The sequence below is a fragment of the Phyllostomus discolor genome, chromosome 6, assembly GCF_004126475.2.
Source record: "Phyllostomus discolor isolate MPI-MPIP mPhyDis1 chromosome 6, mPhyDis1.pri.v3, whole genome shotgun sequence".
Lineage (NCBI taxonomy): Eukaryota > Metazoa > Chordata > Mammalia > Chiroptera > Phyllostomidae > Phyllostomus > Phyllostomus discolor.
The window spans coordinates 127,256,959-127,282,180 of NC_040908.2; the positions used below are offsets into that span (position 1 = coordinate 127,256,959).

The window sequence follows — 25,222 nt, forward strand, 5'->3', positions numbered from 1 at the left end:
GCTTAGTTTGCTTTTGTTTTTGTTTTAGGTATGGTTGTTAACTATTGTGAGTTTGCTGTAATTTTACTGTACATGTTTTTTATCTTTTTAGATAAGTTCCTTTAACATTTCATATAATAAGGGTTTGGTGATGATGAACTCCTTTAACTTGACCTTATCTGAGAAGCACTTTTTATCTGTCCTTCCATTCTAAATGAAAGCTTTGCTAGATAGAGCAATCTGGGATGTAGGTCCTTGCCTTTCATGACTTGGAATACTTCTTTCCAGTCCCTTCTTGCCTGTAAGATCTCTTCTGAGAAATCATCGGACAGTGTTATGGGCACTCCTTTGTAGGGAACTGTCTCCTTTTCTCGTGCTGCTTTTAGATTGTCTATGTATCTTTAATCTTGTCTAATGTAATTATGATGTGCCTTGGTGTGTTCCTCCTGGGGTCCAACTTCTTTGGGACTCTGAGCTTCCTGGACTTCCTGGAAGTCTATTTCCTCCACCAGATTGGGGAAGTTCTCCTTCATTATTTGTTCAAATAACTTTTGTGCTTCTTGCTCTTCCTCTTCTCCTTCTGGTACCCCTATAATTTGGATGTTGGAATGCTTAAAGATGTCCTGGAGGTTCCTAAGCCTCTCCTCATTTCTTTGAATTCTTGTTTCTTCGTTCTTTTCTGATTGGATGTTTCTTTCTTCCTTCTGATCTACTCCACTGATTTGAGTCCCAGTTTCCTTCCCATCACTATTGGTTCCTTATACATTTTTCTTTATTTCCTTTAGTATAGTCTTCATTTTTTCATCTAATTTGCAACCAAATTCAACCAATTCTGTGAGCATCCTGATTACCAGTATTTTGAACTGTGCCTCTGATAGGTTGTCTATCTCTTCGTTGCTTAGTTGTATTTTTTCTGGAGCTCTTATCTGTTCTTTCATTTGGGCCATTTTTTTTTTTTTTTTTTTTTTTGTCTCAGCTGGCCCGTTACATAGTGAGGGGCAGAGCCTTAAGTGTTCGCCAGGGCGGGGCAACCCAGTCTCTGGATTGTGACGCTATATGAGAGGCAGGGGTTGGAGAGGGAACAATGGCACTTGCTCCACTCTCTGCCGGATTTCAGTCGCTTCCCCTACTTCTCCAAAGCAAACTGGGCTCTTCTGGTGCTGATTCCTGGGTGGGTGGGCTTGTGTGCATTCTAGGACCCTGTAGGTCTCTCCAGTGAACTCTCCTGTGAGGCTGGGAGGCTCTCCCAGCACCTCAGCCCCCACAGGTGTTTTCATTCAGTGTTTTGAGGCTTTAGTTCCCTGCGCTGGGACCCTGGGCTGCGTGATCTGTCTTGCTCCCCAGCTTTGCCTGGTTTATCTGTGCGCAAATGTGGGACCACCCAATCCACCAGCCGTCTTGCATGCTGTGCCCCTCCACAATCCACTGCCTCTCTGGATATGCCAGCCTCCACTTGTGTGCCCAGGGTCCACCAGCAACCGCTTTGCCGTGACCTCTCTCCACCTGGCTGCCCAACTCTGCCCCTCCTACTGGTCTGGATGAATATGTCTACTTTAACTACTTGATTGTCGGGCTTCCATACAGTTCAATTTTCTGTCAGTATTGGTTGTTTTTTGCTTCTGAATTGTTGTTGTCCTTATTTTGGTTGTGCAAGGAGGCACAGTGTGTTTACCTATGCCTTCATCTTGGCAGGAAGTTAAATTTACTTTTTTAAAAGATTGTATTTATCCACTTTTAGAGAAAGGGGAAGGGAAGGATCAAGAGAGGGATAGAAACATCGATGTGTGAGAGATACAGTGATTGTTGGCCTCTCACATGCCCCCAACCAATAACCTGGCCTGCAACGCCAGCATGTGTCCTGACTGGGAATTGAACTGGTGACCCTTCAGTTTGCAGGCCAGCACTCAATCCACTGAGCCACACCAGCTAGAGTGTATTTTTGAAATTTTAATTACACTTTATAAAATAACATTTAACTGAACAAAATAATCATTGTTTGTGGTTGTAGCAAAAGTTCTTACAGAGCTAACAAAATTCCACGTATCCCCTTTCCCTCAGTGATGTCTCCCATCCCCATGGGGGCAAGCATTTGGGTTTGGTGATCTGGGCTGTGATTAATGTCTGTTTGTTCTGTGATCTGTCTGACCCGCCCTGATCTATCCTCTCTCTCATTGGGGTTGCCAGCCCTGTGCTTGTGATTCTCTCGCAGGATGAGGATGAAGGTTGTCAGTCTTAGAACTGTCTTTCTGCCTCCAAGTGTTGGTCGTCCTGTCAGTGATGATGAACCACTAGTCCCAGAAGCTGTGCTGCGCTATGCTTGAGGTTTTAAGTGATTGCCACTAGAGGGCTCCCTCGTGCAACTTAACGGATGCTGGTTGTCCATTAACAGTCCTTTAGTTCCTGAGCAGTTGTCTACACAGTCTAGTTTAGAAAAGGCACCTTCAGCTTTGGAGAGGCCAGGACAGTACGGAAAAAGTGGCCAAAGCCTCTAGAGATGCTGCTTTGTCCACCTTTGAGCCACAGTGGTGATAGCACAGCATCTGCCTCTTAACCCACCTCAAAATCAATCTGTTTCAAAATATGGTTTGGAAAGTTTTAAGTAAATCTAGAGTCCACTCCCTGCCAATCAGATTTTAATCTAAGAGAATTCTGGAGCTGCCACTTTGCAGGAGAATCTCTGGCCTAGGCCCACATGAGGTTTCTGGGCTCCCGTCCAGGGAAGGGGTGGTGCCAGAGCTGGTATACAGTCCCCAGCCCCTATAAAAGACCATAACCTTTCCACGTGGTACTAGAGTTTTGGGCAGGTGAGTGAGGGGTGCTCCCCCATCTCTGGAGGTTGGAAAAGAAGATGGTTCGAGGCAGGGTCACGGTCCAGGCCCAGGGGAGACGCTCAGCTGACTGGGAGTGTAAGAGATGGGCTGCAGTAAGGGCTAGCTGAGCCTGGAAACTCCAAATCTAGACCTAAAAATTCAGCTGGAGGGGGACATACTCAGCTGGATCCCTTGAAAGCAGAACAGGTGACAAGGACTTGAGGGAAGATAGTTCATGTCTAAGACAATCTATTCACTTCCTAGGGTTGCAGTAAAACGTGCCACAAGCTTGGTGGCTTAAAGCAACAGAAATTTACTCTCTCCCAGTTCCGAAGACTAGAAGTCTGAAATAAAGGTGTGTTCTAAGGCCTGGGGACCCAGCACCGTATTATTAGTGGAATGTACGCATTATGTCCTGGGGGACAGTGACCCAGTCCACAGAGTTTCATCCGAAAGCTGGCTCCTTGGCTGGGCCTTTAATAGACCACTCTCACTTTCTCCCCTTTGTTTGCAGGTAATGAAGTGCATGGTAGGACCCCCTGTTTTACAAAACCATTGTCACACATCCACACCTCCTTCACCACACAATAGACCCTTCAGCTGAAACTTCCCTGGAATCCCAGGTTGATGATTAGACATCTCTAACCCATTGGAAAAGTGTCACAGGCAGAGAAGATAAATCCGCATTCAGAAAAGGGACTGGTTCCAATAAGCACACACTGCTGCCCTGTCCGGGGTGGGAGGAGTCCGGAGTAATCCAAGTACCACCAAGTGCTGGTGCATTCTCGAGAAGTGACACAAATGACACCACAGGAGGATCCAGCTTCTGCAGCCACGGGGGAGCAGATTCTGAGGCAACCACTCATGCCCACATGGTTTATTAAGGGAGTGCCTCAGTGGTACGATCGTAGGTAACAACTGGCTCTCTGGAAAGAAACCAAAGCCTTGATTCATAGCATTTGCCAATTTCCATGCACGCTCCATGGTGAATGCTCCTACCACGGCCAGTTTAAAACTACCAACACGGCATTTCTTATTACGGAGTGGGAAAGAGTTGCTAACAACAGCTCATGGCACCGGTCCACTCCAGGGCACCACTGACACGCAGGAGACAGGGAAAGGAATGGGCGCAGGGGCTCAGACATGGGAGGAAGGGAAACAAGGATGTGGTTGGAGTCCCACAAAAACTGCGTGCAGCCTACAGGGACACTGGGGAGTGCGAGTCCCACCCCAGTGTTAGACGAGGGCCATCTGGGTGGAAAGTTCCTGGGTGCCTACTGCTCCGTGTGTGGGTGAGCAAAGTGGCTCCAGCGAAGGGAAGGCAGTCCTCAGAAGAAGAGGTGCAGGGGTGGGGTTTAGAAGCAGACGTACATCAAAGCTGTGGGTGAGCATGGAAGGTGGGCAGGACACACAAGATCAGTAACAAGAGATCCAGGAGAATCTGAAGGAAACGGCAATGTTGTCTACTGTGCCATCTCTCCACGAGCCACACCATGTCCAGGCTTCAGGGGGTGACCACAGCCAATGTATTAGACCAGCCCCTCGTGCCCTTTCCAGAACATGCCATCCTAGGTCATAGGAGAGTGCTTCCAGGTCAATAAGCTCTCCTCTGTCTGACCTGGTGTCACACTCCCCAGCCCCACTCCCCGCCAAACATCTTCTAGATCAGCTCCTGTACTTGTCCTCCCAGCTCTGACCACTGCACTTTATCAGACAAGTTCAAGTGGAAAAGCAGAACCCTCTCTCCAAAAGGGGACAGAGGCCTGTGTCTGTCTTTGGGTGATGTGCACTTCCCTTTTAGCTGAGTCACACTCCTCTTTTAATGCCACACAGCTTAAATAGTGAGACGAAAGTTAATTACTATTTACACGTCTTGCATTAGATGGTAAGGGAATGGGAGAGGAGAAGGGAAAATATTGCTTAATACACACACAAACATATCCAGGGAGGAGCACCCTTCCCATGGAGCGGGGTGATGCTGCAGGAGTGGGGCCTATCTTCTGAGTCCCTTCTTAGGTCTTAGTTGCCTTCCATCAGTCCTTCAGAGAAAGGACATCCTTGGAGGCTCAGGAGCAGTGGCTTCTAATTCTGCAGTGTCTGTGGGAGGGGCAACAAACCCATTCTCCAGACAGGGAGGTTGCCCCCTCACCCCTACCCAAACAACGAAGTAAGGCTCCACACTCGCAATGCGGTGTTTCTGGAGTTCCAATGCAGCACTCCTGAGGTCATGACTAGACCAAGAGCCTCACCATCAAGATGTGCTTCAGGAGCAGCAGTTCATGCATGTCAGTCTGCAAACCCCTCGCTGTACACAGCGGTTTGCTGAGGACCTGCCTGTGGTAAATACTGGCTAATGCTGCATTTGCAGTAGTTAAGGGCAGCTCTGAGGGCCATAGAAAACGAGTGATTGCAGGGATGACTGTGTTATGCATGGTGGCAAACTCCACAGCTAATGAGACCAGCAAGCTATGTAATTGAGAGGAGCTGGGAGGCTGGGGCCTGAGGCTGCAGGAGAAGATGTGCTCTCCGTGAGGATGGCGGCTGCTTCTCTGCCCTGTGCCTGCCTGCCATGCTGGAGGCAGGCCCAAGGGTGCCAGCTTTTCTTAGTTTCCCAGAGAAGACAAAATGCTGGATGTATTAAATCTCCCAATTTTTAAATGTTGTCAACCTAGTCAATGAAAAGAACACCAAACCGCTACTGGACACGCAGAAACACACCTGTGGGCTGGATGCAACAAGTGCACTGGCTGCCAGTTGCAAGTCCTGTGACTAAGGGTTAACAGGCAAGTCTACAGTTTCTCTGAAGCTGTCCCCCATCCCGGGATTAGTGTAGCTCAACCCCTACTACCCTGCACTCCACCTCCAGGGACTTAGGTGCCTCTGCCTACCCCAGGTCCCAGCCTGTTAGCACTGCCTCCCCGCAGGTGCACTGAAAGGTCCTTCTTAGGCCTCCACGACCTTGCAAGGAGATTATACCTGTAAATCTCCGCAGGCAGGCGGGAGAGGGGCAGGAGGGGAGCAGGCTGGAAGGCACTGGCCAGCTCTCCCTCCCCACCCCACCCTGCACTCAGACCCAGTTCTCCTTTCCTTGGGCCAACCTCAGCCACCAGGTATAGATAAAGAAAACGCTCGCTGCTTAGTTGAGCCAACACAGCTGGATTTAATGAATGGAAAGCACAAAGGAAAATAAACAAATGATGGCCTAGAAATGGGAATGTTTACAGACCCTGGTTCTCGGAACCCAAGGGGGCCACAATATGCTGAAGAGCAGGGCCTAGGGACTCTAGCAGTGGAGGAGGAAGGGAGGAGTGGGTTTCCATTCGGGGAATGAAGGTGCTGAGTCCCGACAGCTTTAGGAGAAGTGCGATCCCGGAGATCAAAGAACTTCGGAGCTTGGGGAAAAGGGGCGAGGAGAGGCAGGGAAATCTCCGAAATTCCGGGGATAGGTGTTCCCACTCCTGAGAAAGGGATCAATTGGTGGAAGTTTGGAGGGAGTAGACGGATAGAGACACCCCTGCCCCCGCCAGAAAGGAGGGCCGTCTCTGCAGAGGGGCCGGGAGCGTATCCCAAACTGCAAGAGCAAGGACAGCCTCTTAGTCTCTGTCCCGGGAAGGTTTGAAAGAGCGGCGCCTTAGTAACGCCGGAGAAGATGGAGTGGTTGCCATGGCGACGTGGAGCACACATCAGAAATAAAGAAATAAGCAGTGCAGGCTGCAGGAGCCGCGCCCCCGCGGGACTCCGCGCGGGGGAGGGAACCCCTCGGGCCCGGGTCCCCGCAGCCTGTGCGTCCGCGCCATTGGCAGAGCCGGAGGGGGTTCCCCCCGGGGGGGAATGGTACGGTCCTCCACCCGCGCCCGGCCGGCGAGCTTCCAGCCCCGCGCAGCCTCAGCCGCCACCCGCTGAGCCCGGAGGCGGCGATGGAGGGAGTCAGCAGCCATCGGACCCTGTCCTACAGCCGCTGGAGCTACGACAGGTAGGGCGCGCGCCTGGAGGATGGGCTCCACGGAGCCCCTCGGGGTGGCCCCGCGTGGGCGCCCGTCGGCACTCGCCTCCAGCGGGAGAAGCCGGCGCTCCGCAGGGGGTGAGGACCGGCGAGAGCGGCCAGACCCCCAGGGTGGATTCGGACCCTCGAGCATCTGAGACACCGGTACCGATAGCCTCGGTTATCCGAGACCCCCGAGTCCACAGCTGCGGGGCAGGGCGGTCGGAGTGGGGCGCCCGGGCACAGGGACCGGCGAGCTGCCACCCCCGGCCCTCTCACTCCGCGGCGTCGGTGGGCTCTGGAACCGCGTAGAAGACCCCGAGAGGCTGCGGGCTGCCCGGCCGGTGGGGCGTCGGCTCCTTGCCGCCTCCCGGGTCTGCGCCCCGGGGGACCCCGTCGGCGGGGAGGGGGCTGGTCCCGGGTGGAGTGCGCCCCGCCCGCCTCGCGGGAACTGAGCGTCGCTGCCGCGTGGGCGGTTTGGAGCCGCGCTGCCCACGCACTGGTCTCGAAGGAAGGAATCATCATCCTTCCTGGTGAAATGGGAAAAATAAGGACATTGGAGTGAGTTAGTCATAGAGAGGAGTACTTATGCTGAGATTTTGTCCTTTCTACGCGCTTTCGGTGTGTTAAATCCTCCCTCTTTAAAAAATGAAACCATAATGATAGTAGATAGACTTTTATTGCTTTTATTTATTTATTTTTTAAAGTTGGCAATCAATCTCCAGAATTCTGGAGTTAAATTTTTTAATCCATGGCCCTAAATGATGAGAGCTAGAAAAGAAACTTCATCAGCGCGGCTGCTGTCACCTCCCTTCTGAAGCTCTGCTTCGCGCCCCCCCCCCCCCTCCTTCACTGTTACAAACCTGCTTGCGCCCCTGGCGGGGTGGATCAGTTGGTCAGAGCCTCCTCCGCACGGGCTACCGAGGTTTTGGGTTCCACCTAGGTCAGGGCACATACAAGAAGCAACCAATGAATGCATCAGTAAGTACAACAGCAAACAGCTGTTTCTCTTCTCTCTCCCCAACCCCTCTCTAAAATCAATTAAAAATAAAATTAAAAACCTTGTTGCATCTCTGACAGCTCTTGTTTTCCTGGATTCAGAGGAACAGGTGTTTATCCTGCCCCAGGCCAATTCCCCTTGGGCCCCTCCTTTCTCTCCCCTTGATCCCATCCGTGTCTCTCTTCTCCATCCTCAGCTCCCTGTCTTTACTGGAGTTCTTTGCTCAGCCCGCAAACCTGCGCAAGGATGTCCGGCCTCTCTCCCCAAGATGGGTGCCACTGGGCCACCTCTCTCTTTGCTTTCATTACCTTCTTTGAGGAAACACATCTATTGGATTGTCTCCTCATCAACCCTTCATTGCACAATCCTATCAATCTGCTTGCTGTCACCTCACAGTCCCAGTGACCTTGCTCTTTGGAAAAGCTGTGCTACCTGTGGAGAAGAACTTTAAAATGATTGAAATAGTAAACTTAACAAAACCTTCAAGCTTGTGATTTGATCCCAAATCACATGCATGCACTTATTCAGCAATGTATTCAGGGCAAACTCTGTGCTGGAGTTAAGGAGATAAAGACATAAACCCTCCCCTCCCCCTCATGAGCTGACGGTCTAGGTTCTGATAGAAATAAGTGGTAGCACACGCCAAAGTGCTAATGCACATCTAGGAGGAAAATTTTACATCGAGATAATTTTATATCATGACTAAACTTTACTGAACAATTGAACAATAACATTTTTAAAAATATTATTTACAATTTTATTGGAAAATATGTAATTCTTGGTGTTTTGTCCTGCAAACACAAATAAAAACAGCTATTAATCGTGAACCATAACTTCCCAACCCTGTTCTCTGGCTTCTGCTCCCATATCTTTGAACCTGGGAAACCGCTCACCTTCGGGTCCCCATTGAAGTTGACCTCTGTGCCACCCAGTTCTCGGGGAACCACTGGCCAAAGCTGTTTGCATTTCCTAGAATTTTATATAAATGGAATCATTCAGTATGTGCTATTTTTCAGTTCAGTTTTTCATGCCACAGAGTTATTTTGATTTTCTTTCCTGTTGTGGCCTGAATTGCTTGTTCTTTTCTTTTTATTGCTGAGTAATGTTCCACTATATGGAGGTGCCATTATTTGTTTATACAGTCACCTATTGCTAGACACTCGGATGGTTTCCACTTTTTGGCTATTACAAATGAAGCTTTGTGACTTTATGCGTAAGTCTTTGCATGGACATATGTTTTTATTTTTCTTGGGAATGGACTGGCTGGATCCTATGGTGGGTGTACATTTAAGTTTTTAAGAAACAGGATAACTTTTCCAAAGTGGTCATACCATTTTACCTTCCACAGAGCAATGTAGGAGAATTCCAGTTCCTCTACGTCCTTGAGACAAATTGGTATAGTTAGATTTTTAAATTTCAGCCCTTCTAATAGGCATGTAATGGAATATCATTGTGACTTTAATTTGCCTTTCCCTAATGACTAATGATATTGAACATGTCCATGTGCCTATTTGCCATCCATCTCTCTTCTTTCAGGAAGTGTGTGTTAAAAACCTTTTTCCTATTTCTTAATTGGGTTGTTTGTCTCCTTATTCTTTTTAAAAAAATATTTTATTTATTTATTTTTAGAGAGGTGAAGGGAGGGAGAAAGAGAGAGAGAGAAACATCAATGTGTGGTTGCCTCTCACGTGGCCCCCACTGGGGATGTGGCCTGCAACCCAGGCATGTGCCCTGACTGGGAATCGAACTTGCAAATGCTTTTGTCTCCTTATTCTTGAGTTTTGAGAGTTCTTTGTATATTCTGGATACATGTCCTTTGCCAGATTTATGACTTGCAAATATTTTCTCCACATCTGTGCCTTTCTGTTCATTCTCTTATGTGTTCTGAACAGCAGAAGCTTTTACTAGGATGCAGTCCAGTTTATCAGTTTGTTCTTTCATGGATTGTGCTTCTGGTGTCATGTCTAAGGAATCATTGCCTAACTCACAGTGACAGAGGTCTCTCCTAGGAATTTTCTAATTTTAGATTTACTATTTTAGGTCTGTGCTCTATTTTGAATGAACTGTTGTATATGTATGAGGTTCATTTAAAAAAAGAGAAGATATCCAGTTGTTCCGGCACCATTTATTGAGAGGACTTTTCCTTTTTCTTTCACCTCTGTTGAAAATCAGTTGACCTTATATGCAATTTATTTCTATACTGTGCATTCTGCCTGATTGATCTATTTATCTTTCTTATGTCTTGATTACTACAGCTTTATAATAAGTATTAAAATCAGGTTGTTCAGGACTTCCAACTTTTGTTTTTTTCAAACCAGAATACCTATTTATTACTCCACAGTTGTGAAGATCCCTGGGCAGTTATCACAGAGGCCCTGCCCAGGGCCCATCCCCAACCCAGAATCAAGCGACTTGACAAGTCAAGTCAAAGGTCGCTTGGTGAGTGTGGAGTCCCAAGGAGGGAGGAGGAATGATTGGGAGAGGCTCTCTCACCCAAGCCCAGGAAAAGCCAGGATTTTCCTCTTTCTCAAAGTTGTTGTGGCTATTCTAGGTCCTTTCCAGTTTTACATTAATTTTAAACGAGACTTTCAAGTTCTACACCAAAAAAGAAAAGAAGAAAGAAAGGAAGGAAAAGCCTGCTGGGATTTTGATTAGGATTGTGTTCACGCTGTAGAGGGATTTTGGGAGAGTTGACTCTCCCCAAAGAATGCTGGGCCTTCCAGCCTCTGAACATGTGTATCTCTGTTTTCTTATATCACCTTCGGTTTCTCTCAAGCATATTTTGTAGCCTTCAGTGCATAAGTTTCTTACCTCTTTTGTAAGATTTATCCCTAAGCATTGCGTATTTTTCAATGATATTGTAAATAATATTTAAAAATGTTACTGTTCAATTGCTCATTGCTAGTGTATAGAATACAGCTGGGGTTTTGTGGTAAAATGTGTATAACCAAATGAGCCATGTCAATGATTTCTGAGCACACAACTCCGCGGCAGCAATCCCCTGCACCGTGTCATGTCACCATCACCGCCATCTACTTCCAAACCCCTTACAGCTCCCCAAACAAGAACTCCGCCCTCACTGGGAAGTAACTCCCTATTCACCCTTCTCCCCATTGGCTTGTGGCCGCTAATTTACTTTCTGTCTCTGTGACTTGCCTATTCTGGATACTGCATGTCCGTGGAATCATGCAACCTTTTCTCTTTTGTGTCTGGCTTATTTCACTCAGCATAACGTTTCCAAGGCTCATCCACGCTGTAGTGTGTGTGAGAACTTTGTTTCTTTTCCGACTGAGTAATACTTCGCCGTGTGCATGGACCACATTTTGTTTACCTACCAGTCAATTGATGGGCGCTTGGGTTGTGTCTTAATATCTGTTGCATTATAATGCTAAGAATACTTATAATACTAAGAAAATGCTGCAGTGAAAATCGATGTGGAAATGCCTGTGTGGGCCCTGGTTCTCAGGTTTTGTGGTACACGCCGAGGGGCGGAGTTGCTGGGTCCTATGGTGACTGTATGTCAGCTTTCTGAGGAGCCCCCCAAGTGTTTCCCGCAGCGACTGCACCATCTGACATTCCCACCAGTGAGTGTTCTCATTTCTCCGCGTCCTCGCCAACACCTGTTATTTTTTGTTTCTACAGCTGTTATTATTATTATTATTATTCTATCCAGCCTCGGGCTTATGGAATGGGTTTTCATTGTGGTTCTGGTTTGCATTTCCCTAATGACTAGTGGTTTGAGCATCTTTTGATGGGCTGATTGGCCATTCATATCTCTGCCCTGAAGACATGTCTATTCAAGTCAAGTCCTCGGCCTGTCTTTTTTGTTTGTTTGTGTTTTCTAAAAACCTTCTGTTTGATGCATAACCTGCACAGGGGAACATGCACAAGCCGTAGGTGAAGGGCTTAGGGAGTTTCCACAAAGGGGATGCACTGCTGTAATCGCTGCCCCTGACGCAGGGGTGACCCCTGCCCTGCCCCTCAGCTTCCCTCAGACAGACTTCTGACAGCAGAGATTCGTTTTGCCAATTTTTACTTAATTTCTGAGCACCAGGTGCACTCTTTTGTGTCTTCCTTTTTAAGCTCAATAGGAGGTGCACTCGGGGTTGGGCGTGCAGTGTGCGGGTTGTTCATGCCCATGGCTGCGTGGTGTTCTGCTGTGTGAAGTGACCACCACCATCTCTTCCGCTGCGATGGGCCGTTGGCATGACCAAAGGTTCTGGCTGTTATTAATAGTGGACAATTTAATGCCTGTGTTTTCATTGATATCATTATTATTGTTGCTTTGATATTTTTTCTAGCTTTATTGAGGTCTAATTGACGTATGGAAATTATATATAAAGTGTATAATGATGTTTCCTTACACATGTGTGTGTTATGTGCTGTTGAGTTGGCTCCTTATATCAATACTTTCATGCTGCAGTTTTGTATTAAGTTTCTTTAAAGATTTTATTTATTCATTTATTTTTAGAGAGAAGAAGGAGGAAGAAAGAGAGGGAGAGAAACATCAATGTGTGGTTGCCTCTTGCTCGCCCCCCACTGGGGGCCAGGCCTGCAACCCAGCCATGTGCCCTATTGGGATTCGAACCAGCAACTCTTGGGTTCTCAGGTCAGCACTCAACTCACTGAGCCATACCAGCTGGGGCTGTATTAAGTTTTGAACAGGAGAGAAAGGCAAGGAAGCAAGACATGACCTTACTAAACATGTCCAGGGAGGGCTGGGACTCCCAAGGTTGCTGAGATGGCCAAAAGGGGGCAGTAGAAAGAGCTTGAGCTCGGGTATCACACAGACTTGTTTGAATACCAGCGCCACCTCTTAAGAGCTGTCAGGGTGGAGCACAGGAAGGGAAAGCCCTTATCGTTTTGGATGATTATAAAAATCATATCTGCCACCTGTAAAAGTACAAGAAACAAAGGCCTAACAGTTTAGAATTCTATCAAGTAAATCGTTATTTAATATTCTTCAGTCTCAGTTTCCCCATCTGTAAAACGATGGGGCTGTTTTTCTTACAGTGAAGGAGATAATGTTTGTGTACAGTGTTAGGTAGGCTGTGAATTAGCAGAAACAGACCAGACACCTATGGGCCATAGGATTAGGTAAAGTGAAGTTCCTAATGTAATTGACCCGGAGCTTATCGGAGACAAGGGGACCACAGCGGCCGGGAGTTTCTACAACATGCCCAGGTATAACTTCCTTCTGTACTCTCCCCACGGGCAGGTTTCTGTCAAGTTGAGAAGCAGCCACAGTTTTATTGTGAAGGTGGCCCTTTTGCACGAAGGCTCACTTTGCCATTCTGAGAGACTTGGACACTAACAGAATATGTTGCTTCTGTTTTCAAAAGTTAGGCTGTCCTGGTTCTGAGCCTACCTTGGTGCCAGCAAAGCCACATCCTTTTGGCTGGGGTGTGGCTGGGCAGGGAGGGGACGCCAGACTCAGTGTCTGGGTGCTGCTGAGCTGCAGCTCTGGCTTCTGCTTTCTAGTGTTCCCGAAAGTTGTCCCTTGTTCCTTTGGAGTTTTCTGCTCACCTGCACGGTACGTGTGTGTGACCTTAGGAAAGCTACTGAATAGCTGTGAGCTTCCACTCTTCATCTTTAAGTTGGATGTAATATCAGGGCCCATCCCATAGGGCGGTTGTGAGGATTAAATGTGCTAATACACATAAGGCTTAATAAATGTAGGGTGCTTGGGACAGCATCTGCCATGTAGTAAGTGCTATTTCATTGTTAGCTGTTGCTATTATTTTCACCTGGCCCATAGCAGGGCTACTGCACTGACAGCAGGACTTCTCCATCGGTTGGGGTCTGAGCGTTAGGCCACTCCTAGGTACAGAGACAGGTGTGGTGACTGAGGCAGGCCCTGCCCCAGTGTAGCCAGGAGCGCTGCAAGGAGAGCGGGCAGGGAGGCGGGGAGACTGAGACAGGTTAAGACCGTATCTGGGGAGGCAGTCCAGGGACTAAAGAGGCATAGCTAACAACTGGGATCACTCGTGTGACAGGGACACAGTTACAGGACCTCCAGGCAAGGGATGAGGAGCAGGGTCAGATGAGGACTCCAGGGCGGGGGACTTTAGCCAGTGCCTGAGGCACGGGTGACAAGACTGAGCATCTCCAACAGGGACCGGGCCTTTGGTCCCAGGGGAGAAGTCACAGGAAGATCTGGAGCTGAAACAGAGTCCTCTCTGAGCACGTGGACCTGTGGCACACCTGTAGAGAGACAACCCCAGCGAGACCCGTGGGGGCGAGCCGGCTAACTCCAGCCCTGACTGTGGGGGTCAGAATCAGCAGCGGAGCTGGCAGGGCCAGGCAGCAGCAGGGCAGGCCAGGCCTGGGAGCAGCTACATCTGAAATAAGGTGGTAATGCTTTCACTGTCTGTGTACCGGGTTTTCTGAAGCAGGTCAATGGGTTGGCAAGAGCACTGTGAAGGGGGTCAGGAGTCCAGGGTTTGATTCTACCTGCCCTGTTCACTCCCATTCTGGATCTGAGCAGGACCTGTTTCCCTTGAGGTTGAAGGGCGGGCTGGTTGACTAATTGAGCTCGCAGTCCTGGGGAGCTATAACCCATGACTGATGGCCCCAGTGTGTGTTCTGCGATTGGGAGGGCCAGGCTGGAGGGATGAGAACAGGTCAGGCCAGGGTTGGACGCCCCAGCCATGGCAGTGCCAACGTAGGGGTTGTTGGCAGGGGTAGCCACCAGAGGCTGGTGATGGGAGGCCCTGCTTTGTTCCAGGGCTTTTAGCAACTTTTGGTGCATTTCTGGCCATACGAGACCGAGGTGACTGACTGGGTGGGGCAAATGGGAATGGTTGGCACCAAGCTCTCTAAAGGGATAGCTCTGGAGGAGGCGGAATGTTGGGGCTCAGGATGATAAGGGGCGGGGAGAGATGTCAGCCATGGAGGTGAGGCAAGGACTTCCCGAGACCTTTGGGACTGGCCCACACAGAGGTTTGAAGTCTTCAGGCACCGTGGTTTCCCATGTGTGGGGTGTGTGCAAGTGGAAAGACTCAGGGGCAGAGACATCATATCTGTGACCAAAGGTAAACGGAAGGGCCAGCCATGCCCACAGCCTGGAGAAGAGCTGACAAGCAGGGGCTCACGGGCATCTACCTACATCAAGCTCCCTCACTCTGGAAAACCCTGTGCCTTCGTAGTAGATACATGCCAGCTGAGCCCGAGTCCCATCTGGGAGAGATGCGCTCCTTTTCTGTCTGCCCTGAGCAGCGTGGGCTCTACTGCTGTTGGAGCAGTTAGATCTGGGTCAGGCCTGTGCTCCCAGTGTGCCTGCCTCTGAGACCTTGGGCAGATGCTCTGGTCTTATTTCTTTTGAACAAAGGAAGCCCTAATGTGTATGTATGGGAGGGGGAGAGGACAGAGGTCCTGTCAGTGAGTGCCAGGCCAGGTTGTGAGGAAGTCAGCAGGCCTTAGGGAACTGCGGGCCCATGCTGTTGCCAGGGGAGACAGCTTTCCACAGGTGAACTAGAGAACTGTGCCAGCCAACTGGAACCTAGTGTGAGAATGAGGGGCACGGAGTTCAAGTCAGGGGGACAGAGTCCCAGCGTCCGAAAACCTTTGGAGCCAGGGAGAAGCTGCGCCAGGGTAACTGGGAGCCAGGATTATCTTCTTGCAAGGTCATATTTGTCAGCAAAGACGTAATCCCAACCTGGCTTTGCCTCCAGGCGCTCTTGAGCACTGCAGACCAACTAAATAGCACACAAGGAATGCCACAGGGCATTTTCCTTGCACTGACCCTCCGCCCACTGTCTGGTCTGCGGTGGGTGGGACATTCTGGGCGGTATTCCCTCTCCATCACCAAGATTTAGAGACCAGACACAGTGATGGGTCAGACTCCTCTGGGAGGTTCCCATTAGTGTGTTTCCCCGTGTGTGCAAGTGGGTGTGTACACCAGTGAGAGTATATCTGGTGCATGTGTGTGTTATGCCAGGGCATGTGTGCACAGTTGAATGTATATTGATGAGTTGGGGCGCCTTTGTCGGGAGGGGCGTGTGCGCCACCCAGTGGCTATGTGGATGTGTGCGAGTGGTGCATATTCGAGTAGAGGCGGATCTGCAGAAGGGAACTGACTCTGTGTGGGGGCTGGGGAGGAGACTGGCCTGCTCCCTCTCTCTCCTTCCCTCTATTGCCCCTTCTCCAGGCGGTGTGTATGTGCGGGGGGGGGGGGGGGGGGGGGGGGCGGGGAGGGCGGAGGTTGGGTTAGGATTGGGAACTGGGGTGAGGGGCACAGTGTCCCTTCCCCTAGCCCAGGATTTGGCAAACTCCCTCCCGTCCCTCTCGCCCTCCCTCCCCACACTAGAGAGTCCTTAGATCCAGGAACTGAAAGGTACCTGTGTGACGCTGGTGGTGAGTTGCGGTGTGCGTCCTTCCCTGCCCTCGGACCCTTCCCAAAGAATTTGGGAGCCGGGACCCTGTCCCCCATGAGGGGCTCTGGGGCAGTCCGGGGCCCCATCAATGTTGGATGAGCACACGCGCTGCCTCTGCGAGGCTTCGATACCATCTTCCCCTGTCTCACTTTTAGTGTAACTGGAGAGGCCAGGGACCGCCTGAGCCTAGGACTCGCGATCTTCTCGCCACGGCGCCACCTACGGGGGCCCGGTGCTGGGGTGGGGAGGCTGGCGCAGGCTCCGGTGGTGCGTTCCAGGACAGGGTGGGGGCCGGCCGGGCCCAGCCTGGCGGGGCAGTGGTCAGTCCAATCCTGGCCTCTCCTGGGCCCCTGGGTCCCGGTGCTGGGTTACACCTCCTCCCCCCTCTGGCCACCTCGTCCTCCTCGGGGTGTCATCTGTCCCGTGGCCTGTCCTTGGGGCAGTTCAGTCCCATCCCCCCACCTGCCTTTGGGGGTTTCCTGTTTGGGAAGGAGCTGGAGGGACCTCAGCTGGACTGTGAGCGACCCCTGCGGGGAAGAAAGGGGAGTAGCTGAGGCTGCGCAGAGCCTCCCACTGCAGGTGAGTGCCTGGGGAAGTGGAGACAGGGTAGGCCTGGGATCTGGAGACCCCCACCAAGCTTGTCACTACCCTGATCTGCTCTACTCCAGCCCCCTGAGACACCACCTTCAACCTTGCTCTGGGAGGGGAGGCAGCGGTGAAGTCCGCTGGCAGTCCCTTTAAGAGCCAGGTACTTTTGGTCATTTCTTGAGCTGAAGGTATTAGTTGGCCTCGGTGGTGGGGCATGGAGAGCCACTGTGGGGAGCAGTGAGCTTGGGTTAAATAGGCCAACTGTGGCCAGGTGAGCTGGCAGCGTGTTTTTGTAAACAGTTAAATGGAACACACTTACGCCTGTTTGTTTACATGTGGTCTGTGGCTGCTTTCACACTTGTCTCAGTTGAGCACAGCCTGCAAGCCTCAAACATTTACTGTCTGGCCCTTTAAGAAAATGTTTGCCCACCCCCCTCAGATATTCCCCAGTGCAGGTTCCCCTTTACACTACACTTGCCTGTCTCCTTCCTCTCCCCCACACCTGGGCACATTTCCTCCTCCCTCCCTCTGCATCCCTCACCCCGCTAGACTGCCCCAGGCTGAGGGCTTTCCAGCCTGGGCACTTTGCTTTGGGAACCACTCACCTCACCTCACCTCACTACTCCTCTCCTTGGCAAGGCAGGAAAATGCTCGGGGACCACAAGCACTGCAGAATCCAATGGGGTGCCTGAGAGCTGAGGGCTGAGCCCCTGCAGCACCCCTGCCTGACCCCAAGAAGAACATGGGGCCCTTCCTAAGCCACAGGAGCAGGATGAGTTAGAGAAGCAGTGAGTGCAGCTTCTCTGGGATCCCCAAATCTGTCACAGCACCTGAGAGGCTGAGCAGACCAGTTCTGGGTATGGGCTTCCTGTCACCTCTCCCTGTGACAGGGGCCACGCCAAGACTGGGTGATAGAGCCCAGGTGCTCTTGGAGCAGTGAGGAGACATTGCTGAGGGAGCAGAAAATTATAAGGCACAGCCCCTCCCCTGCCTGCTGCCCAGCAACTTCCAGATGTTGGGCTATACTGTGCCTCTTTCTTCCAAGTTCCAAGCCTTTGTGAACAAAGCTGGACCCCTTTCCTATTTCCCTTTGCATAGCTGAATTCATGGGGTTCTGTTTCAGGGGAAGTACAGGAGCAGAGGGACATCCCAGGGCCCAAAGACAGAGCTGCATTCCTGCTGTGCCGTCACTAGGTGGCACCCTCGAGGTGTCGGTGCATGCTTAGCGAGGGCGCTGAGTATTCTGACACTTGCCTGTGGTTCACGAGTCTAATTCCAGCCTGTCACAAAGGCAGTGGTCACATGCACTCTGGATCCCACCTGGCATGACCAACTCTGTCTGCTTGTGGAGGCTGCTCATCAATGTCTCCAGACTCTGTAGTTCAGGGCATTTTTACTCAGGACTACCTGCAGTTGTAGTGATCAGTTCCTACCTGCCTATTCATCCTCTTCTACAGGGCTCCTTGAGGGCAGGGACTGTCTTGTTCCCCTCTGGGCCACAGCGCCTGGCACAGCAGAGAGGGTAGAGGGTGTTTGGCGGTGAATGATATGCTGCCACTGTTTACCACCAAAGCGTGTGTGGTGAATGCCTCTTAGCACCCAGCTACCCTGCTGGGAAGCCAGGGGGAAGGGCCCAGGCAGAAGTGTACACTGGGAGGGGGCTGGGCAGAGGCAGGAGCAGCCTTTCCCCCTCAGGGCTGGTTCTGGGCGGTGCCAGCATCCTACCTCTAGGTAGGATGAGAGGCACCGAGGAGACACAGACTGTGGCGGGAGAATGCTGCCTGTTTACAGGGAGAGTTTCCAGACATCCCTGCTCTCGTCCAGCATGGGGAGCAAGCACACACAGTTCATTGAGGGGAGACAGGGGCTTCAGTGAGCTCCACACCTATGGTGGCCCTGTCCCTCTCACCTGGCCACAGCTCAGGCCATTCCAGGGGCCTCCCCATTTAACAGGGAACAACTGTGTGGCTGTGGCTGTCCAAGGTTCTGGAGAGAGGCTTAGAGGGCTGCATCTGTACTGGGGGCATAGCCACGCCCCCTCCATGACCCCAGAAACTGCTTTTGACAGCTAGGGACAGCGTCCATAAAGGGCCTCCACCCAGCCCAATGTGGGGCGGCCATTGGGAGTGAGGTCTGAGGTCTGGACTCTGCTTAGCAGCCGTGGCTGATGGATGGGCGCCCCTCCCCACTGCAGTTCCTAGGAAGAAAGGTGGGTATTTCTGTTGACTGTGTCCCTTTGAGTGAGCAGAGGCCAGGCCAGCTTGTGCCCTTGGGAGGAGGCCCCTTGAAGAAGCAATCTTTTCCCTGATGGGTTGACACCTACATGCAGGTGCCATTTCTCTGCCTAGAACAGGCTCCAGAGTAAGACTGGCATCACTCACTGGGGTAATTACTGGTTTGGGTTCGATTTCCATTCAAAACAGTAATCCCAGCCTGAGCTGGGTGTCAGATCTGAAGCTTGATTATTAGTAACACTTATCAACAGCCTCTCAGCTTCAGGCAATTAATCTGCCATTCCTGCTCCCAGTCGTGCAAAACTGCCGCCACCTCCGTTCCTCCCCTTCTTCTCCCCTTCTTCTCTCCTCCTTCTCCCCTTCCCTTCCCTCCACAGCCACCTGAGGGAGGGCAGGGGATGGGAGGCCCCCCTCTGAGTCACTGTCACCCCCACAGGTAGGGGGCCATGTGCCTGCTAGGCACCTGTTCTCCCCAACAACAATCTTCAAGTTGCAAAGTCTTGTAAAATCTGAATCTGATTCTGTCAGGACTGAGAGGCAGGAGCTCACATCTCCTGGCTCCTTGTCCTATAATTTGCTTTCAGCTGCATCAGGCTCCCCCCTGCCCCCGACTCAGTCTGTCTTCCCCTCCAGGCCTGAGACTAGGGTGAGGTAAGTGAAGCATTTACTCTGGTACAGAATCTAAGGGAGCAGTAAAAAGCTCGGTAATCCACATAAATAATACATGAATACAATAATTTTTAAAAAGCAAAGTGAATGTAAAAACATCCACAGTAAACAAAATAAAAAATATAGTGAAGACAGGGTCCAGCCTGGCTTGCAGGGCTCGGCCGTGTCACTTGCCGCACCCTAATTCCAGCCCTCCAGGACCCTGTCTTTGTTTAAAAAAATTGGTATTTTGTTGAGTGTATTTTTACATTCATTTTGATTTAAATATCATTTATTTTGATCACTGAGCATTTTGTCACTTTCTTAAAATTTGCACCCCAGGAGAATGCCTCATTGAGCTCACCCCAGTCCTGGCCCTACTCCCCGACTTCCTGCTGGGCCCTGTAGCCCTGTCCCTTCATTCTCCCTCCACTGCCTCAGACTGGGCTCAGCTTTCACCTGGGCTGGGGCCCCATTGTGGGCTGTCCTCTCTGCATGTCCATGCCTGCTCTCCATTCTGTCCCTCTAGACCTGCTTCAGCCTCAGACACCTCCAGTGGGGGGGGAGGGCGGGGGCTGCAGGTTGCCATGGTAACTGCTCTGGTTCCTTTGGAGGGACGAATTGGAGGACCGAGCAGCTGGGCTTGCTCCATCCTCTAATCATGTCCAGCCAGGGAGGGATAAGTACAGGCATGCCTGAGAGTCGCTGATGCACAAATCTCAGAGGAATCTAAGACATTGCTGGACATGTGTGGAGATGGAGAAAATTGTATTTACCTGAATCCCTCCCAGGGAGAGGACAGCGTGTGGCTAATGGAAGACTGTCATGATCTGTTTGTGACAGGGAGGCGAAATGCTGAAGTAGACATGGATGCTGGCTAACCAGCCTTCTGCAGAGGGTAGGTCTGATTCACCGAAGGGCTTGGCTTTGCCACGCAGGATCTGTAAGCTGAGGCATACCTGTCTCCAGAGAATGCACCCCCCCACCCCCACTGTACCCTGTGTCCCTTCCCCCTGTGCCCCGCCCCCAGCTATGCTCAGCTGGTCCAAGGGTTAACTGTTTCAGAAAGATCCACATGGAAGGGGTGCCCAGGACACCAAATTGTATCTGGGACTTGAGGCATTGTCATGTCAAGGTCCAGGCCTAGGTCCAAGGTCACCGGGCTACTCTGTGTCCCGCTCTGCCCATGCCATTCTCCACAGTCTCCCTTCTGAGGCCTCCACAGCACCTCAGAGCTGGCACACTCCAGGCCCCCAGCCTGGTGAGTAGGTCACCCAGCTCCTGCTCTGCCACTGATGAGGCAGGTCACTTCCCCCAAGCCTTAGTTTCCTCCTCTAGGAAATATCAATAGTAGTGTCCGCCTTCAAAGGCTGTGCTCACTCACCATTAAATCTGCTGACGTGTAAAAGTGCTGTAACCCTGAGTGCCGTGACAGCCGGAAGAGCCATGTTCTGTAGGGCTCTGGAGGACAGAACCAGAGCCCAAGGGAAGTGTGTTTGGGCTTGATCTGAAGGGAAGAAATTGCTAGCCGCAGAGGCGGAGGGACGGCTCTGGAAAGAGTAAGCAAGCACTCCGATGCTGGAAGTGTGCAGCAGAGGTTTCAGAATCACCTGTCCATCAGCTTTGCTTCAAAGGGCTTCCTGCCTGGGAGGTGTGACCCCGGAGGGATGCTGTTAACTCAGAGCTGAAGTTCCCTCATTCTTTTTGTCCACCCTCTCCCAGAGCTCCCCCAGGGCGTCATGTTGCTGAGCCCGCCTTGGAGGAAGCTGGCTTCCCTTGCAGTAGACACAACTTTTTCCTGGTTTACATTCCCTGGGTTAAGGTCTGGCCCAGTGCATAAACCTGAGGTCTTGGGTAGGATGGGGACCAGGGAGGACACTGTACTTAAGAAAGTGGGGGCCTGACTATCAGCTTTGAGATGCCCTTTGGCTCTGACTGGGAAGTCCTTTCTGCCTGCAGCAGGACAGAAGACATCTGAGAGCCTGTGAGAGACAGAGAGATGAGGTCTCTAGTCCCCGGTGGGCTCGCGCATGCACTTCTCCACTGGGAGCTGTTGTGTGCAGTGTGCAGTGCGGCTGCTCAGGATCCCTCCGCGCTGCCTTCCCCCGTGCTGGCTTCGGAGCTTTGAGACTTGTGTCAAAGTGACAGAATGGCAGACTGAGAGTTGGGAAGCTTGGCTCTGACCTTTCCTCCCTCTGGTTTTTCCATCTGAGACCTGGAGGGCAGGGGGTCAGATGCCCTTCTGAGCTGACAGTCTGTGGTTCTTCTGTTTTCTGGAGGCCATGAGCATTAACAGCATGGGCTCACCTGTGCGCCCTCCTTGCCAGCCCCTTACAACCTCCCACAAGTCCTTATCTGTCTGCTTGGCAGACCAGGGGCCGAGGCCGCCAAGGTCTATCAGGGTGGGGTCAGCAATGTCTGTTTTTGCATCTAGGTGTCTTTTCCCCTCAGAAATCTGAAAATGAATCTCCAAGATTCCAGATGATTGTTCTAGGTACTCACTGAAGAGTGTGGCCCAGGATGGGCAAGAAGGGAGGCAGAGTGAGCTCCTGGTGGAAAACAAGGCTGGGGGCAGGCAGGACTCCGCTGCAGCTTAGATGCTGCCTGAAGCAGTGGGGAGCTTCTGGAGGGTGTAGGCAGGGTCAGGGGTCAGGAGACAGGGTCAGGTTTGCACATAGCTCATAGCTCACTCTGGTGCCACTGGAGGATGGATTGGAGGGGCCCACACTGGACGCAGCCACCATCCTGATGCCAAGGTCTGGGCAACAGACAGGGCGGCCCTCCCACGGGGGAGAAGGGGCTAGGAAAAGAGTGGCTGCAGGCGAGATGTGCTGGGTAGGTGACTTCAGAAAGCTTTGATGGTTGTCCAGGCTGGCAGGGGAGTGGGGACAGGGAAGGCAGGAAGCTATGGTAATGCCTGCCTGCAGGCTGGGCATGTCACTCACAGAGACAATACATAAGATGAAGGCTCAGACTCTCAGGAAGTCCCACGCTGCATCCTCAGTGTGCCGGGCTGTGGGACATCCAGGGGGATGTGTCCAGAGAGCAGGAAGATGCTCTAGATTTTAGGAGAGGGATGGGCCCACGATGCAGGCATGGGCATTCTTGATATAAGGGTAGTAGGAGTTGACGCCCTGTGAGGGACAATATCACCTAGGTACACTTGCAAGTGGAGAGAGGACAAGAGACTGTGGACACAGACAAGGAAATCCTAGATCCCCATTGTCCCTCAGAGGGACAGTGTGTGCCTCCCCCACAGCAGAGCCTGCTGCTGAGCCCTGCCTAGCACAGGGCTGGCCACAGAGAGTGTCCGTGAATGTGGTCCTCCACATGGGGCCTTTGTCCTCAGTGCACCTGGCTCTGCCTGGGTTGCTATAGTAACCCCAGATGCAGGGATTGCCCTCTCTGTGTTGCTGTGGAAATTAGTAATTGGGTGTCCCTGAGTGGCATGGCTGCTTAGGCCTTGGGGACTCAGTCTGGTCTTGAAGGGCTTAGGAGGGAGACTGTGAGCAGCAGAGAGGGTTCCCACATCCTAATCACTGATCCATGAATCAGTGATGGCTGTTAGTCTAACTGTTGCCTCGGTATTGGGGGAAGACACCCTGTGGCTCAAGGCAGCTTCAGGAGAGAGCCGAGGGAGACAAGGAATTGCACCAGGCCTGGGTGGTTGTGTGTAGCCCAGACAGGACAGCCCCCAAACTCTGCCCATGCTCTGGCTGCCATAGGGCCCAGGATCCCTTTGCTTTCTTTGTGGGTTTGCACCCTTTTGCCAAGACAGGGATTTCATTACCAGGAGGCACCCCCCGGCCCATGGGATCTCAGCATTCAAAGCAACAGAGGACACTGGGGCCCCTGAAACGGGGCCATCGAAGAGATCGGTAAGCACTCAACACCCCTACTGTTAGCCCATGGGCCCCACCCCACATCTACTCCACCCCTGCAGTGACCTAACCCCTTTGCAGTTCGAAGGTCTCCCCTCCCCCATCACTACATGGGGTCCCACCTCGCATCCCTTCCAAAGCATCAGCTCTGCATAGATGAACAAGGAGGCTTCACTTCTCCTGTCCAGGCTCTCAGGGGGCTCCTCCACAGCAAGTGAGGCCTCTGCCCTGGGCAGCACCTCGCTCCTGCCCTCTGCCTCTCCTGGTGGGCTGCTCCTTCCAGCCTCCACCCTGCCCCATGCTTCGTTCCCACAGCTCTGGTCATGACCTCACTCATTCTGGGCTGCCTGCCTGCTGTCCTGGGCCCCACAGAGTGAGCACCCGACGGAACACCCTCCACCCTGATCCCACTTAACTCCCACCTGAAGCGGCTGAGACCGAGGCCCTGAAGGAGGCCTTGAGTGACCACGGTCTGGCCAGGCAAGGGGCAGGAATGACGAGGTGAGGCAACGAGGGCGTGGAGTCACCCCTGCTTTTCCTCCTCAGGAGAACAACCAGGAGGAAGTACTGGAAGGAAGGAAGGGAGATCGCTCGGTGAGCTGGCTGGGAAAGGGCCATCCACAGGACACTGTGCAGGGAGGTGGTGGGTGGGACACGGGCAGCTTGGTGGCTGTGGATCCCGTATATGCAGGGGTGTGTGTGTGTGAAATGGGACCCAGAGAAGCATGAGGCCCCCCCAAGTGAAATCTGCACTCACGGGGGCTGTTGTAGCCTCATTTGTTCCTCCTGGGTCCTCCTGTGGTCCTTTTGCCCTGACTCTAACCAGGTGGTACTCATGAGAAGGCCCAGAGTCCTGGGCTCTGCTTCCCAGCCTGTCCTGGGGCTCCAAGCCAGGCCTTGCCTGGACCACCGAGGGAATTCCTTCCCACCGTCTGCAGACCCAGGCCTGCATACCAATTGTTCCACTGGCAACCCCTGGCCTCAGTTCTGCAGTCAGGAGGTGGGTCTGCTCCCACACTCCTGACCAGGACTTTGTTTGCTGTCTACTGATGGCACGATCTGGAGGATGTATTTTTGGCCCAAAGGATGGGCAAAAAACAGCTGCCCTGTGAAGGAGGGAACTCAGCCCTGTGTATAAATGAGACAAGATGATAGGGTCCCCTTCTCAGCTGTGGGGGTGCTGAGTATTCTCAGCAACTGAAGAGCCTGCCTGCCCTTCCAGGGACCAGGCCAGAGAAACAGAGGGGCCCCTGGGGCTCTGGTCCACCCCCTCTTGGCTGTTGGCCTGGGTCTGTGGTAAGGGTGTCCTGAAGAGGAAGCTCTGTAGAGAGCCATGGGTCTGAGGTATGGCGCCATGGCCAGGGCATCCTGTGTTTTGCTTTTCTACACACCTCCTCAAACCAGGGTACTGTTTAGACTAAAGAAAATCTCATGGGAAGAAAGGTGGGAGGAGTGATGTACAGCTTGAGCCAATTTCAGGGACTCTTGGGAAAGAGGAAGAGGAGGGTACAAGTAGTGAACCCCAGGGGGATGACTGCTGCATGACTCTGATGAGGCTGGAAGACTTCAACTCCCTCAGGTGCATTCTGAGTGATGTGAGCTGATGAGCCTTCTTCCTGAACCCACCGCCCATACACCGTCTAGGTTGCAAGAGTCTTTGAGATCCAACGCCCAACCCCTTGTCTAACAGGAAAAACCGAGGCCTCAGGGCAGGGTCACACTGCA

General features: G+C 52.0%; 1 protein-coding gene across 8 annotated transcripts in view; it reads left to right on the forward strand.

Moving 5' to 3' along the window:
* The first annotated feature begins 6,622 nt into the window (after positions 1-6,622).
* TUB (TUB bipartite transcription factor) overlaps positions 6,623-25,222 on the forward strand; it is an 81,037-nt gene continuing 62,437 nt past the window's right edge. For 5 of the 8 annotated variants that reach the window (XM_036028964.1, XM_036028965.1, XM_036028968.1 and 2 more), the window contains exons 1-4: positions 18,803-18,943; positions 20,460-20,514; positions 23,410-23,494; positions 24,044-24,091. In XM_036028964.1, coding sequence (XP_035884857.1) covers positions 20,487-20,514; positions 23,410-23,494; positions 24,044-24,091 — 161 coding nt within the window. In that variant the 5' untranslated portion in view covers positions 18,803-18,943; positions 20,460-20,486. Of the gene's footprint in view, positions 6,763-18,802; positions 18,944-20,459; positions 20,515-23,409; positions 23,495-23,812; positions 23,999-24,043; positions 24,092-25,222 lie in introns of those variants that run through there. The other 3 variants (XM_036028970.1, XM_028517005.2, XM_036028971.1) reach the window with 3 other exon arrangements.